The sequence below is a fragment of the Pteropus vampyrus genome, unplaced genomic scaffold, assembly GCF_000151845.1.
Source record: "Pteropus vampyrus isolate Shadow unplaced genomic scaffold, Pvam_2.0 Scaffold50, whole genome shotgun sequence".
NCBI classification, from domain to species: Eukaryota; Metazoa; Chordata; class Mammalia; order Chiroptera; family Pteropodidae; genus Pteropus; species Pteropus vampyrus.
In genome coordinates, this window is record NW_011888831.1 from 1841368 (window position 1) to 1855999 (window position 14632).

The 14632-nt window shown below is 49.6% G+C and overlaps 1 protein-coding gene across 1 annotated transcript; it reads right to left on the reverse strand.

Annotated features, from left to right (window-relative positions):
- Positions 1-378: 378 nt before the first annotated feature.
- AIPL1 (aryl hydrocarbon receptor interacting protein like 1) lies at positions 379-11529 on the reverse strand. The gene is made up of 7 exons (XM_011360055.2): positions 11347-11529; positions 10560-10739; positions 5265-5453; positions 4131-4307; positions 3878-4019; positions 2836-3105; positions 379-440 (listed from the first exon to the last, which is right to left on the reverse strand). Exons 1-7 carry the CDS (start codon positions 11440-11442, stop codon positions 379-381), a joined length of 1116 nt encoding a protein of 371 aa, XP_011358357.1. The 5' UTR covers positions 11443-11529.
- Between the last annotated feature and the right edge of the window lie 3103 nt (positions 11530-14632).

Sequence of the window (14632 nt, forward strand, 5' to 3'; positions counted from 1 at the left end):
TTGATTAACCAGAGGCGATTCTCAGAGGGCAGGAGCAGGCCAGAGGGGGCCACAAAGCCCACACAAGCCCCTCTCACGTTAAACCTCTAACTGCTCCCAAACAAAGGCCACGGACATGCTCTGGATTTCTCCCTAATGCAAGTTTCATATTTTTTCTCCTTCCCTTTTTTTTGTGTGTGTGATACCTCATACCTGTATGTGGACTGTCTGGTGAGAGAGGCACCATAATGTAGAACAGAAAGCCCCAGGCCAGAGATCTGGAAACTTGGATGCTAACCCTGGGTGTAGCCCAGCTTCGAAGTGGTATTAGAAAGTTATTGCCTTTCTCTGAGCCTCAATTTCCCCATCTGTGCATGGGAGTGGGACTGAGGCCTTGGTCTACTGGCATTCTGATTCCATGGTCATGAACAGCTCCTTCCCTGTCACCAGCCAGCCTGACCCTGTAGGAGTAGGGGCAGTCAGGGTTGGTGGAGAGGTGCCACATCTGAGACCCAAAGCTTTCTCTGGAAGATCCAGCTGACCCCCAGCTCCCGGCTTAGGGACTTGTTCTCTGCTGCCCCCTGCTGACCATTTGAAAACAAAGGCTTCCAGCCGGATCCTTTGCAAAGATTAACAGCTGAAAGAGACCCTCAGGAGATGCTCCCGCAAACTTCTGCATCCACCTGCCCAAAGCTGGCCAGCCAGGACCTCCCTGGAGGCTGCTCTCAGGGCCCACAAGGAAACTAGTGCTGGGACTGGAGTCCCGAATGGAAAGGTTGCCTGCTGGGGGGCCCTGAGTCAGCTCCCTCCATTCCTGCATCCATCTCCTCTGCACTGGTGAGACGAGGTGTAAGATGCTTTTCTGAAAAGTGGTGCTGTTGTCCCATTCTCTGCCTTTGGGTGAGAGTAAGAAAAGGATGAGATGTTTCTGTTCTCTCTCTCTCTCTCTCTCTCTCTCTCTCTCACACACACACACACACACACACACACACATTCACATAAGAGAAGCACACTAATAAGTAAGAAGTGTGCTTGACAAGGCAAAAATTACCAGCAAGAAGTCCCACTGACAAGGCTCCAAGAGGGCCACCTCCAGAAAGAGAAGAGATACTGCAATACCACGATTAAGAGGGGGCATACACCTGAGGGCAGGTCAAAAGCACGTTATTCTTTGTATCCACCATAAAAGAAAGACAGGCAATTAGAAATGCTGGGACAGGTGAGGCTGCGGGAAAGCTGACTGATAGAGTCGTGAACCAAAATGTGGCTTGATTTCGATCCACTGAATGACGTGTAAGAAGGAATTCCTGAGGCCTTTCTAACTGAAATGTCCCTAAGGACAGCTCCAGCTTGAAGGAGAGAAAGGGGATCTCCAGCCGTTTCAGTTCAACACCTTCTCCGGGTACTGATGCCACACACTCCATGGGTGTCCTGGCCCCCACCCCTTTTGTTCTAGGGCTCGCAAATGTCCTGGGGCATCAGGAACGGAGACTCGCACACAGGATGAGTTGGACAGGACCATGAAGTGTCCTGGGACACATTCAGGCATCCATCCTGCTGGGACCACGGATAAAGTGAGATCCTTGCTGTCCCCAGAAAAGGGGTGACTGGTGGGAAGGCTGCATACAGAAAATAGACAGGATAATGGAGGCTGGGAAGTCTGAGGGCCGTAGTTTGGTCCCTAAATAATGCCCCTGTCACATTCTGTATCTGCTTCAGAGCCACAGTTGAGGCTCTGGCAGATCAGACACCTCAGGAGCAGGGGAAGGCCCTTCTGCTCTCCTCCCCCAGCCTCCACCCTGCCCGCCCCCTTCTCCAGCTCAGGAGCCCTCTCAGGCCCCAAGACGTGCCTCCCTTCCTGCTTCCGAAGGTCATAATGATCCTTTCCTTTGATCTCTAAAACCTCCTCCTGATTCTCTCTCAATAAACCTGGATGGCCCATTAGATACCAAGCCTGGATCAACCAAAAATTAACCTTTTTTCCTGGCCAGTAGGAGAGCTTAAACCTCAAATCTCCTAGTGCTCCAAAAGCAGAAAAGGAGAGAAAAAAAATAAAACACTCCTCCCCACTAAAATATCCACTGCCACTCCCAATGCCATGAATATCCTCAATCTGTGGCCTGGGGGTTAAGAATTTGGAACAACAGAAAAAAATGCAATCACAGCCTGTTGTAGGTCCCTGCAGAGAAACGCACTCACAGGGCCATTTCATGTAAATGCCATTTATTAATTTTCAAATTCTGGAGTCAACCTTTGGACAAAGCACAGAAGACCGAATTTCGGTTACAGACAGAACGCAGATATTAACAGCCGTGAGGGCGGAAAAGTAAAGGTACATCAGACTGCCAGGAAAGAGGAGGTAGAGGGGGCGGGGAAGGGTCTCAGTGCTGCCACCCTCATCCTACACAGGAGAGTCAAGGGGATTCCGCAGAGAGTTCTAGATGAACTGGATAAAGTTACAAAAATAACCAAGCAAAGAACCAAAACTGTTACTATCCAAAATCCGGAGAACGGTAAAGAAAGAATGAGAAATCATCAAAGTGTTAAGTTCTCATTTTTCATTGACATGGACTAAAAATGACACGTGTAGAAATTGTGATTTCAACATATTATTTGGAGATAGAGAAAAATCACCAAAAGAGTAAAACACAGGCTCTGGACTAAGAAATGGAAGATATGGGGCAGGAAACTTCACTTTTGTTCATAAGCCCTTTTGAGTTTTTTGCGGGGTTTTTTTCTTCCCTACCATGGACATTATTTTGATTTTTAAAATTAATTTAAAAATTTAAGAAGTGACACCCAAATCCTCGTCGACTGAACCAGAAGTGGCCAGGCCATCTTCTGGTTGCCCAGTACCCGGCTGTCTGGTGGGCGCAGAGAGGTCAGAGCCGTGGTGGGTGCCCTGGTGGGAGGCACGGACAGGGGCGGCCAGCATGTTCCGGCAGCGAAGCCGCTCCTCCTCCCGCTTCTCCTCCAGGCGGCTCTCCAGCAGTCTCAGCTCCCTGTGCACCGCCTTCCGCATGGAGGGCTCCAGCTCGAGCACCCTCTCCAGGTCGGCCTTGGCCTCCGCCTCGTTCCACACCTCTGAGTGAGCCCGGGCCCGCAGGTAGTAGGCCTTCACGATGCCTGCGGGGAGGACCAGGCTGGACCAAGCTCCCAGCCCCAGAGGCAGCCCCCACCCACGGGTCCTTCCTTACCAGCTTACAAAATCCTTAACCTTGACCGTGATCTTTAACTTCTCTGTACCTCCTGAGCCTGTGTCCTCCACTGTAAAATGGGGGGGATAATAATAACAGCAGTTCCTACTCTTCACCCTTGGGTGGACCCTTCCCAAGGCCTAATAACTGATCTTATATTTTAACTTTCTATTCTTTTTCTTATAGTGGCTTGCCAAATTGTGTACACTTCAGGCCCTACCCCTGCACCTATCCCATACGGTAATTACGCAGATTAAATGACAGGACGAATGCGGAGAACTGAGTGCCTGGTGCACAGTAAGTGTTTGATGTTGTTGTTATCATTATTTAAATACCATCTTCACATACGTAATTGTGGTCCTGCCTTAGCTATGCATCACAGATACAAGTATTTACTTAATAGTGTTCTCTATATTGATGGGCCCTTTTTTAAAAAACCTGTTTACTGCTCCACACATCAACAGGTTTGGCAAGCTACTTATATATTTGTCCTAATGCACATTAAAATAAAATACCTCCACAAGAAGCACTGCTCATGCATCACCGTGATACGGGTACAGACGTGGGAAGCCCTGCTGGGTGCAGGCAAGGTTTGGCACCTTGACAGAATCAGAAGAGTGCATGTAGGTCTGTGCGGGTGATCCTGCAGCTCTGGCCAGACCTCGACCCCCACCGGCTCCTGACCCACCTCAACTGCCCACCTGGATGTTGCCGAAGGATGTCACTGGTGTGCTCCAGCACCTCGTAGTACTCCTCCCTCTTCAGCAGGCACTGGCAGTAGTTGAGGATGAGAGTGTTGATCATCTTTTCCAGCTTCAGCCACTGTGCCTCCCAGGGTTTCTCCTACCCGTGGAGGAAGGTCTGCTGTAAGCTCATGCTGCTCCCTGATACCTCCCCTCCCCCATGGCCCCGGCCCAGGCAAGGCTGCTCCCCTAATGGAGGGCAGCCTCCCACCTTGGTCTGCAGGTTCCTCAGGCAGACAATGGCTTCCTGGTACTTGCTAGAGGCCTCCTCATAGCGGCCCAGCTTGAAGAGCCGGTTTCCTTCTCCATGCAGGATGGGCACTGCCTGCATCCTCTCTGTGTTGCTCAGGTTCCAGGTCTCCCTCTGGTACTCACTTGGGGCCTCCACCTGGCCCAAGAGCTGAAGGTCAGTGAGGTGGGGCCCCGGTGCCTGCACCCTAGCAGTAGGGACCCCAGCACACCTCACTGAAGCCATCTCTGCATTTTCTATAGTGAGATTCCGCTGGCACAATCATGCTTGCTGATCAAACACATATAAACAGGGGAAGAAAGTAACAAGATCCCAGGAGCCCTACCCTAAATCAGCAACTTTGTGCAATTAGGAAAAGGCAACACTTTGTCAACACACTTTATTTCCAATATTCAGAAAATTGCCCTAATACTCATGTCATTAGAACAAGACACTTCATTGCCATCTGCTGGAAAATAGTCAATATAAAAGTACAAACACGCAATGTCTATAATGAGCACCTTAGAGGTGATGCCCTCGTGCAGCGTACAAACCACACACCTGTTCAAACAGGACCTTTGGCGACACAGTTCTCTTCTTTATTTGTTTTCAACCACATAGCCCTCAGGCTGAGCCTCAGCCTTGGCCATAGCTGAGCCCTGACCCTCTCTCACCAGCAGGTAAACATAGGCTATCAGTCACTCTGGGCGAAGGGATATGGACAATTCCATGATGCCTCTCCCACTATTGGAGAACCAGGTCTCAGCCCACAAACCGGGAGGACTGGGGATGAGGATATAATTCTAAACTTTTGAAAACAAAAATGGAAGTAGAGTACCAATAGAAGTAAAATGCCTCCAAAATGAAAATGAATGACATTTTTTAAAAAATTGATCCCAAATAGACTTTTCTCTGGGAAAAGGCAAGGTCAAATTCTAAAAGGGGGTCAAATTCTAATTCTCCTGTGGTTTATGAACGCTTTCTTGTTCTCTAAAGAGAAACCGGGTGATGGCCAGTGTCGGGTGGGGCTGGGCTCCCATAATGCCCACTGACCCTGGTCCCTCTCTGATGCTGGGACAGCCCTCTCTGCCTACATCCCACCCCACAAGGCCCCACCTGCAGCAGCTCAATCACAAAGATCAGAGGCTGTGGCTCCCTCTGCAACTCGTCCAGGTCCTCATAGCCCAGTGTGTGGTAGGCGAACATGTTGGCCAGCCCGCATGTGTGCACATGCCACTCAGTGGGATCCTTGCCCTCTGCCATCTGACGCAAGCTCCGGGACAGGATGGGGTAGACTCCTGTGTGCTGGGGAGAGACAGGCAGATGGCATTGGGTTGTCTATTCAATGCCAACAGGACGTCAGAGAGCCCCCACTCTGAGCCTCTCCACCAGGAATCCTCTTGCCCCCCTGCACCTGGCTATGACCACCTAATGCTCCCAACATACCTCCACCAATAACTGCAGGTAACTGTATGCCAGGAGAAGTACTCTACATCTATTAGCTCTTTCAGTCCTTAATATGACCCAACCAGGGAGGCACTACTGCTATCTCCCTTTCACAGATGAGGCAACTGGAGCCCAGAGAGGTTAAGTAACTTGCTTAAGGTCACACAGCTAGGAAATGACAGAGCTGGGATTCAAACCCAGTTCCAGACGCCGCGCTCCAGCCACAATGCCATGCTGCCTCTTGCTGGCCCTTGCAGTCAGCTCTAAAGAATTTTTCTCCCTGAGTCCATAAAGCCTGTGACTCATGGGGCTGGAGAAGGGGGCTCTTCCGAGAGGGCTGCGTCGGCATCCTGACAGTGCTGCTGGTTAGCAGTGAGCCCAGGCTGCCAGCCCTTTCTGAGCTCTGGACCCCTCGGTTGCACCAGTAGTAGTGCTGTTTTAGGGATTAAATGAGATGGTACAGATGGATATAGGTCTGGCTCACCACAGCCAGCTACTGGAGCTGGGATTGCCACCTCGAGGAGGAAGAGGGCTGGGGAAATCAGCCTCTTAGCCTAAGGCCAGACTCGTGCCATTCTGGGCCTCAGCTGCCCCATTTATGAGCTGGGAAACCCCACGGGGTGGTCTCTGAGAACCTCTCTCCTTGGGTTGGGTCCTGACATGGCCCATCTCAGGCTCACACATGACAACTCCAGTGAAGACACACTGTTGGGAAGTGTGGGGGCAGAAATGGTTCAGCTTGGCCTCATGTCACCAGCATGGGGATGAAGGTCACCCTCTCCCCTCCCCCAACAGCCAGGATCAGCCCTGAACGCCCTCGGCTTCTTTGTGAGAGAGGTAACCAGATGGCAGTTAAGCCTGTTGGGATTAAGGCTGGACCGTGGGAGGGAGAAGCCCCTGGGATCAGCTTGGGATGAGGAGGAGGCACTCCTGGGCCTGGCACGGCAGCCCCCACCTCACAGGCCCCTGCCTCTGGCCAGCCGACTGTGAGCTGTGGACGCCCGGTCAGTTTGTTCTTTGTCCATGGCCTCAAAGGCCTTGTCCAGCTGAACGCCTGCCACCTGAGCACTGCCAAGGCCTGGTCAGCACGGCGGACTGTGCAGTGCTGCCAGGAGTGGGACAAAATTCCAGGAAGGAAGATAAAGGGCAGAGAAAGAGTAGAACTCCAGAGTGTCCCCCTCCAGCCCTGGGCAGCACCTCAGAGGGAGGAAAGAGGGTGGAGATCTCTGCTCTGTGCCCTCCTTTGAGGCCCTGCTTGCCCAGCTGCAGGCCAGAGAGGCAGCCAGAGTCACAGGAGGGTCTCTTTGGAGCTAGACTAACGCCCTTGGGATTTGCTCGGCCTACAGGGCTGTGACTGAGGAAGTGGATGCCTGGGACCACTGCCCCTCTCTCTGGTTCTGAATGAGTGGCTCTATCTATACTGAAGGTTGCAAACTGGCATGCTACTGGCCCTATTCAGCTCACAGACTGGTTTGTCACATCCTTCACATTGTAGTTTTTTGTTAATTAGTTTCCAACATATGAACACTGAAAGAGTTCATATGCTAATGAAGATTTTTGGCTTGCCTCAAAAACTCAGAATATCCAGCCACAATGGATCTGCCCTTTTCACATGTCAACCATCCAGTGTGAGCTGAGGGGCAGCCATCTGCTTTGGATGGGGCAGATGATTTCCAGTCAACCAGGGCTCCTGGTCCCTTGTGGAATTTGAGTTTGCAACCCCTGGCCTCACAAGACTGGGCACCAGCAAAAATGCCACGTAGAGACCAGTGTCCAGGGGACATGGGAGGGAGTGCGGGACAGGCAGAAATGCATTTCAGGGCAAAAGCTCCCAGAGCCCCTGACTGACTCTGTCTCTTTGGTTTAAGGGAGGAGGAGGAGGGAGGAAGCCCTATGCCCCTGCATAGACCTAAACTTCAAAGTGATCCAGTGAGCATTGTCCAGGCAGAGGGCTCTGCAGGGAGTGAGGAACGGCAATTGCTGGGGGAAAGCCAGGCCTCTTAAGTCCTTTGTCAAATACACATGATTCCCCTCTGATTGTTTAGTCTTTCCAAAATTCAGATTCTGAAGTTGAGAGATGCCTCATAGAAGAGAGAGGCCAATGAAATGAAACATGCAAAGCTTTTTTCCACTTCCTGTCTTGGACGCTGCCTCTCATCCCACTTCTAGACCTGGCAAAATCATATTCATCCTTCAAGACCTCTTCTTGAAGAAGTCCCCCTAAAACTCTAAAGCAGTTAGATGCCCCTCTTCTGTAGCCTTAAAACACTCTGTCCTCACTTAATTATGTCATAGCACCAGCTGCCCTGCACTATATTTGCTTAGGTGTCTGCTCCTTCTCCAGAATTCAAGTTCTTTGAGAGCCAAGGACTTTGCCTGTTTTATTCCTAACATTCAGCACAGGCCAAATCTGGTGCCCAGTGAATATTATTAGATGATAGATAGATAGATAAATAGATAGATGATAGATAGATAGATAAATAGATAGATAGATAGATACTTATTGATGGAAGACTGGATTATGAATAATATTGGTTGAAAGAAGGGATGGATGAATTGATACCTGGGTATATGGATAGATAGAAAGATGGATAAATATGGCTGTGTAGGTAGGTAAATTATTCAAGAAGGGGTGTGTGTGTGTGTGTGTGTGTGTGTGCGCGCGCGCGCCATCATGGCAGCTGTGAGCTGGAAGGAGATGTGGGGGGCTACTGGAAAAACTAAGTGTCACTGTGGTTTAAAAGTTACCAGCCTGTGAGATGGGCAGTGCACTCATGTGACTATTGATGTGGCCAAAAGAACACAGACAGCACAGGATCAAAGAGCCATGCCCACATTACGAGAATAACAGCAGCTTGTGGTTTTGCAAACAAACAAACAAAAATCAATCAACCAATCAATAATCTATTGACAGCTTTCTATGTGCTCAGTTCTCCTCTATTAGAAAATATGCGTGGGAAGAGGGGGCCCTTGTGGTGACCAAGCCTCTAACATATCGCCTAAATTACAGCTACATATGGGTCTCAAAAGTGCAGGAGCTCCTAATTGTAAGCAAAGTCAATAGATATCATTTTAAACTAACGGAAAACACAAGCCAATTTTCTGAAGATCTGACTTGTTAAAATAAAACGTATTTTAAAAAATAATTAAACATAGTCTTAAAAAATTTAAATATCAGAATGAAGAATGATACAGGGACTCGTACAAAGGAAAGATGTTCAACTAATATCTGCTAAGTGAATGAAGAAATGAATAATGCATTGGGTGGGATCCCTTAGTGGTAGAGGACAGCATTGCATGCTGACTTTACTAGACGTTATAGAGAGAAACAGATATTGGATAATGAGCGCGGGGAGGCGGGGGCGGGGCGGGGAGCGGTCTCCACCCGATTCTGTTCCTTAACTTGTTCTACCCAGAGCAAGTTACTTATTTTCTCTGAGCCTTAAATCTCCTCATCAGTAAAACAAGGGAGTTAGTCTCTAAAACTCTTCTAGTGCAATATAATAGCTTCTATTTTTCAGTCCCTGTACCATGATTTGCCCTAGTATGCATCATATCATGTAACCACAACAGCCCTTAACATAGAGATTTGTTTATTTGTAAATGAGATAATATATTTCCAGAAAGAGAAAGGACTTTCCCAGGGTCACATAGCTAATAAATGACAGCAGAATTCAAACTCAGGGCTCACTCACTCTCTCCCTCTCTCTCCAATTGCTCTTTTGAAAGGTCAGTGGCCCCTGGTAAAATAATGAGTCTGGGCACCCGCCATCAGTGGCTGCTAAATGCATTAGGTGACAGTCAAGGGAGAGCTTTGTAACGGCTAGATCAGGCTGTCAACATTTGAACCCATCAATCAATCCTATCATCACAATGAGAGGTAAGCAGACATGGAGTGCCTCCCAATGGGAAGCACACAGCACGATTTCTAGAAAATTTAGGGGGGAAGGTGGGGATAGTGGAACATGTTAGACAACTCCATGGTGAAGCAATTAACAAAATCAGAATGTGGGAACTTCCACAGGACAAATGACCCTGTTCCTCCAACAAGTCCATGTCAAAGGGAAAAAAAAGGAGTCAAGGCCAGAGATTAAGCAAGACCTGAGGGATGCAGCAACAAAGCTCTGTGCGTGGACTGTGTTTGGACCCTTATTTGAGCAAACCAACCACAAAGAGTAAATGAGGCCACAACTGGAGAAATTTGAACAGTACTGGATATTAGCTGATATTAAGAAGTTATTAGGGGGTTTTAAAGATGTAATAATGATACCAAAGTCATGTTTTTTTAATAGCCTTCTTTTTGTAAATACAAATTTTAGTATTTACTGAGGAAATGACGTGGTGTCTAGAATGTTCTTTAATGTGAGATGAGGAAGCGATGTGGGTGGGGAGCAAGAGGACGAAACAAGATCGGCCGTGGGGTGATGGTGGCTGGCATTGCATGGCGAGACCTTGGAAATTCAGTATACTTTTGTCGACTTTTGTATATGTTTGGAAGTTTCCATAAGAAATGTTTGTTTAAAGGTCAGTGAGTTTTGCCGTTTCCACCCGAGCCACAGAACAAGAAGGCTAACTTATACAGGAGATTTGTAAGAGTGCCATAAATGTGAAAACAATTTTGCAATGTTGGTTGGAGTGGAGGGGAGGGCAGAAAAGTGACTAGTGGCCGAAAGTCTCCAGCCTCTAATAATCCTGTGCAAAAGTGGATACTATGAGGTGGGCAGGCTCATCCTACAGGGCACAGCACTGCTTCCACATCCCAGCAGCCAGCCACAACACCGACTGTCACTTTAGGGGTTAGTTTTGGGGGGTGAATCTATCTCCATCTTTACAATGGCAGGGAGTGAGGATGCAGGATTTGCCTTGCAGAATTTTGTTTTATCCCCACTTTCCAGAAATATAGCAGCCCTGCAAGGTGGGTAGGTGGGCCCCGTAGAAAGGAATGGGCCAACACAGCCTACTTACGATAGTGTCACACCAGAACTCGGCCACCTCGCTGACCCGCATGGATGTCAGCAGGATTTCCCAGACCTCCAGTTTGAACATGTTCCCGATGATAATGTGCATCGGCTGGCCCACCTGCTTGCTGTCATCTATCACTGTCCGCTCCTCGTCGCATTTCATGGTGCGGAAATGGAAGGTCACCTGGTCACCAAGAAAGTGGACCCCTGGTCTAGACACACCTCCCACGGCCCAGCAGAAGTCACCCAACTGTCACCAGCTCTCATGGCTGTCCTCAGAGGTCAGCTCGCGCAGCCCCAATGAGATGCCTCAGACCCTGAAAGCATTCCCACCCTCACTCTCCCAGAGACGAGGCATTGATTCCCCATAGAGGACACTATCCCACTCTAGACAGGTCTGTGGGTCAGGACGTCCTTCCCTAAACAAGCCCTATGTCTGAGGCCACAGACCCAGCCACTCCACTATCCAAGGAAACCCACCAGAGATTTGTGGACAAGCACCATGATCCCTGAGGGCCCTTCCTTGTCACTCGACATTTGGGGCTCCAGAAAATTCCCAAAAGCCTTCCCTCACCCCATGCTGAAGTTTAATTTGCAAAGTATCAAAAATGCCCAGTGAATGAGCACCAGTTCAGAGCTTCCCAGATGTCCAGGGGTTGATAATTCCAGGGAGAGCCCACCTGGCCATTTTTTGGCAAAGCTGAAGCCTGTTTGCAGTGCCACGTGGCCCAGTAGGAATGCAGAGGCTTCCAGGGAGGGCCCACCTGGTCTAGGGGGATGACCTCACTCACTCGGGATCCAGTGATGAAGTTCGGGAGCTCCCCTGTGCCCCCATGCAGAATGGTTTTCTTGATTCCTTCCACATTCAGGAGCAGAGCAGCATCCATGGCTGTGGGTGGAGGGGGACGGCTAGGCAAGGCCGAGATAATCTCACCCACAGGAAGCCACTCAGGCAGCTGAGACCTGGGGATTTGCCCTGCTGGGAGGGGTGCAAATAAGAGGAGTAAGGAGGGGTAGTGCCCCAAGCTGGCCCCAGGCGGCTCCTCAGGGCCATTCAGGCAGCCTAGCCTTCTGCCGCAGCCTTCACTGCTCCTCATGGGGATGCGAGGCCCCAGCCTAATTGCCTGTCAGTTTTGGTTTTGTCCCACCCCAAGCAAGAAGGAAGTCAGCTGGAACTTTCTAAAAGAAGACAGGAGACAGGGAGTGAGCAGGAGAGAGGCCTCAGGTCACCAAGAAGGAAAAGGAAGGGAGACCTGAGCCTCTCTGCCCTGCCTGGTCCCTGGCTCTGGCCCTGGTCTCTGACTCTTAGTCCCTTTGGACCCCAGCCCAGGGTGCTGAGGCCTTTGCAGTCCCTGCCTTCCTTATTTCATGTTTCCTCCTCCTCTCCTCCCCAAGCTCTATCTGCCCACAAGAGAATGTGACATGTGGTAGGAGGGAAGCGGGGCTGGTTTCTGGCTTGGGAGAACACAGAAACAGAATAAGAGAAAAGGGGTAGGTTTGGGGAAAGTTAAAGAGCCCTCCCCCATCCCCACTCCTGCCTCCCCTCCAAGGTCTGGCTGGGGGCAGCCGGGCTCTCCCCTCTGCTTTGGACTTCTGCCTGGATCCCAGGCAGAGCTTATTCAGGGTATCAGGGATTGCCTTTCTAGTCTAAAGTGAAAAATCATGTGAAGACTTGGTGTTTGGCGCTACCTTGTGGCCAGTTCAAGTTTTTAAGGCTTGGCTCCCCAGGGTCCTGAGGGTAATGATTCTGAGCACCAGAAAACCTTTCTCTTCTTGACCCTAGACTGACTTGTCACAAAGAGGGGGACACAGGACCCTATCACAGGGAGAAATGAGAACACTGAACTAGGAGGAGCCAAATAGGGCAACATTCAAAGGGCCAATCCCACTGATTATTTCCTGACACGGTGGCCTTGGATGTCTCCTATCCCTAACTCTATTTTCTCAACTGAAACAGGAGAATCGACCTCTCTTGCCTCCCTCTCCTGGAAGCTGAGAGGCTTCCTTGGAGCAGCAAGCAAGACACCAAAACCCAGCCCCCCTGAAAGTCTCCCATGAGAAGCCATTAGCACAGAGGAGGCCCAGCCTGAGCCAACTGGTCTGGGCCCAGGAATCCAGACTGGGGCGGCAAATTGGGCCCCTCCAGAACTCCTCTCTGAGTGCTCGGACCTCCAAGGGCCCCGCTCTAGGCCTCGCTGGGAGCAGGGGATCGGAGTGGAGGATGCACAGGTCCTCTTCTCTATTCCATCCTTTCTGTGGCAACACGGCAACCTAAAGCAGTCTGCATATGCAGGAGGTAAGATGTATACTTAGATGATAAAACTACAAAGAAAAATAAAAGTGATTTCCATAAAGTCCAGGGCAGGAGGGAGCACACACAGTAGGGGTAGGGTGGTTGCTCCTTCTGGGGTCCTGGCAATGTTCTATTTTTTCACCCAGGGATGGTTACATGAGTGTTTGCTTTATAAATATTCACTATACTAAGCTTTATGATTTAGGTATTTTTCTGTCTGTGGTATAATTCACAATAGAATAAAAAGATCTAATCATGTCTCACATTTAAAACGCTCCCACTCTTTCAATTGCTTCCCTTCGTAGAAGGGTCAAAAGGCATGCAGAGATTGCAGTTATCAAGAAGGGGTAGAACTGGTCAATTGTGCCTCAGTTGGCAGAGGTGGGAAGCAAGGGGGAGTGAGAGAAAGGGGGTGTTGAAGCTGATACCAGGGATTTTGGTTTTGCTGCTGAGAAGGATGAGGTGCTCAGGCCACAGCCTCTAGACGAATCCTCAGTTATCACTTGGCCCCCAAACTAACCTCTTCAAATTCAACCAAAGCTTCCCACTGCCCTCAGGATAAATTCTAAGCTTCTTCCTTGGCCAAGGAGCCCTGCAGCCCCTGCCTCTGCCACCCCAGCCCCTGCCCTTTCTATCTCGCTCAGCCTTCTCTGGTCCTGGAACCTGGCAATGCTCTGGCCTCCTACCATTGGCCTTTGCAGATCCCTCTATGAGAAAACCTTGTCCCTCATTTTGTCCCCCTAATTCAGCTAAAGTACCATATGCTAAAGGCAGCCTGCCCTGACTCCCACCCCCAATGGGGTTCCTCATCCCCCTTATACCGTCTGGTAGTCCCCTAGTACTTCACATTCATGGCATTTTGCACAGTTTAATGTCTGCTGCTTCCCTCAGAATGACAGTTCTGTGAGGCCAAGAAAACTAGTGGAAGCTTTACTGTTGGACAGGAAGCCCCCAGGGCAGATTAGGGCTGGAGGTGAACCTCAGAAAGCCTCGGCTTGGAACAACTGACTAGTTTTTCTCCTTTCAAGGAAGAACTGGAGCCCCTGCACCCCGCGCCCCTCAACAGGAGCCTGCTCAGCTCAGCACATCCTCTTCCCACCCCCTCACTCCACCATTCCCTGAAAGGCAGAGAGAGAGCCTTCTCATTCAGAAGAAAATGTTTCTTCCTCCTTCTCTCGTTACCATGGAGACTGCTCTTCCTTCACCTGGCCTGCCAGTTACAGTTCTAATAGAAGCGATTGGAAAGCCCCAAGCAAGGAGGGCCTCTTCCTGCATTCATTCATTCGACACTGATGCTTAACGAGGCCATGTAATCAAAGGTTAAGAATTCAGGTGCTAGAGTCAGACATCCAGGGTTTAAGTTCCAGTTCTGACTCTCCGCTCCATCCTGGGCAAGACACTTCACCCAACTGAGTCTGTTCTGTCATTTGTAATGGGAATAAAAATAGTACCTTCTTCATAGAGTTGCCATGAGGATTAAGGCAGAATAAAGAAATGCACTTAGCATGCACGTGGGGAGGGCTCAACAAAAATATAAGCTGTTGCATCGATGCCCGTGATGTGCCAGGCACTGCGACAGGCACTGATAGACAACTGTGACAAGACAATCCAATTCGAGAGACTCTGTGTCTAAGTGTTTCACCTTCACTGACTCTTTCCCACACTTTCAACCTAGTTTTCCCAAAAATATCAGTTCTTGCTTTACCCCTTCATATTTTATTGGAAAAGGACATGAATTAAACTTTCTAATTACAATAACAAATACTACTGACATAAACAGGCTT

What these genes read in the sequence shown, in the direction of transcription:
- AIPL1 (XM_011360055.2), bottom strand. Translation starts at nt 11,442, where the DNA reads ATGGATGCTGCTCTGCTCCTGAATGTGGAAGGAATCAAGAAAACCATT. An exon ending in ACTTCATCACTGGATCCCGA is followed by an intron (nt 10,740 to 11,346) that starts GTGAGTGAGGTC and finishes CTTGGTGACCAG; the next exon opens with GTGACCTTCCATTTCCGCAC. An exon ending in TGCGCCCACCAGACAGCCGG is followed by an intron (nt 441 to 2,835) that starts GTACTGGGCAAC and finishes CTACTCCTACAG; the next exon opens with GGTCAGGCTGGCTGGTGACA.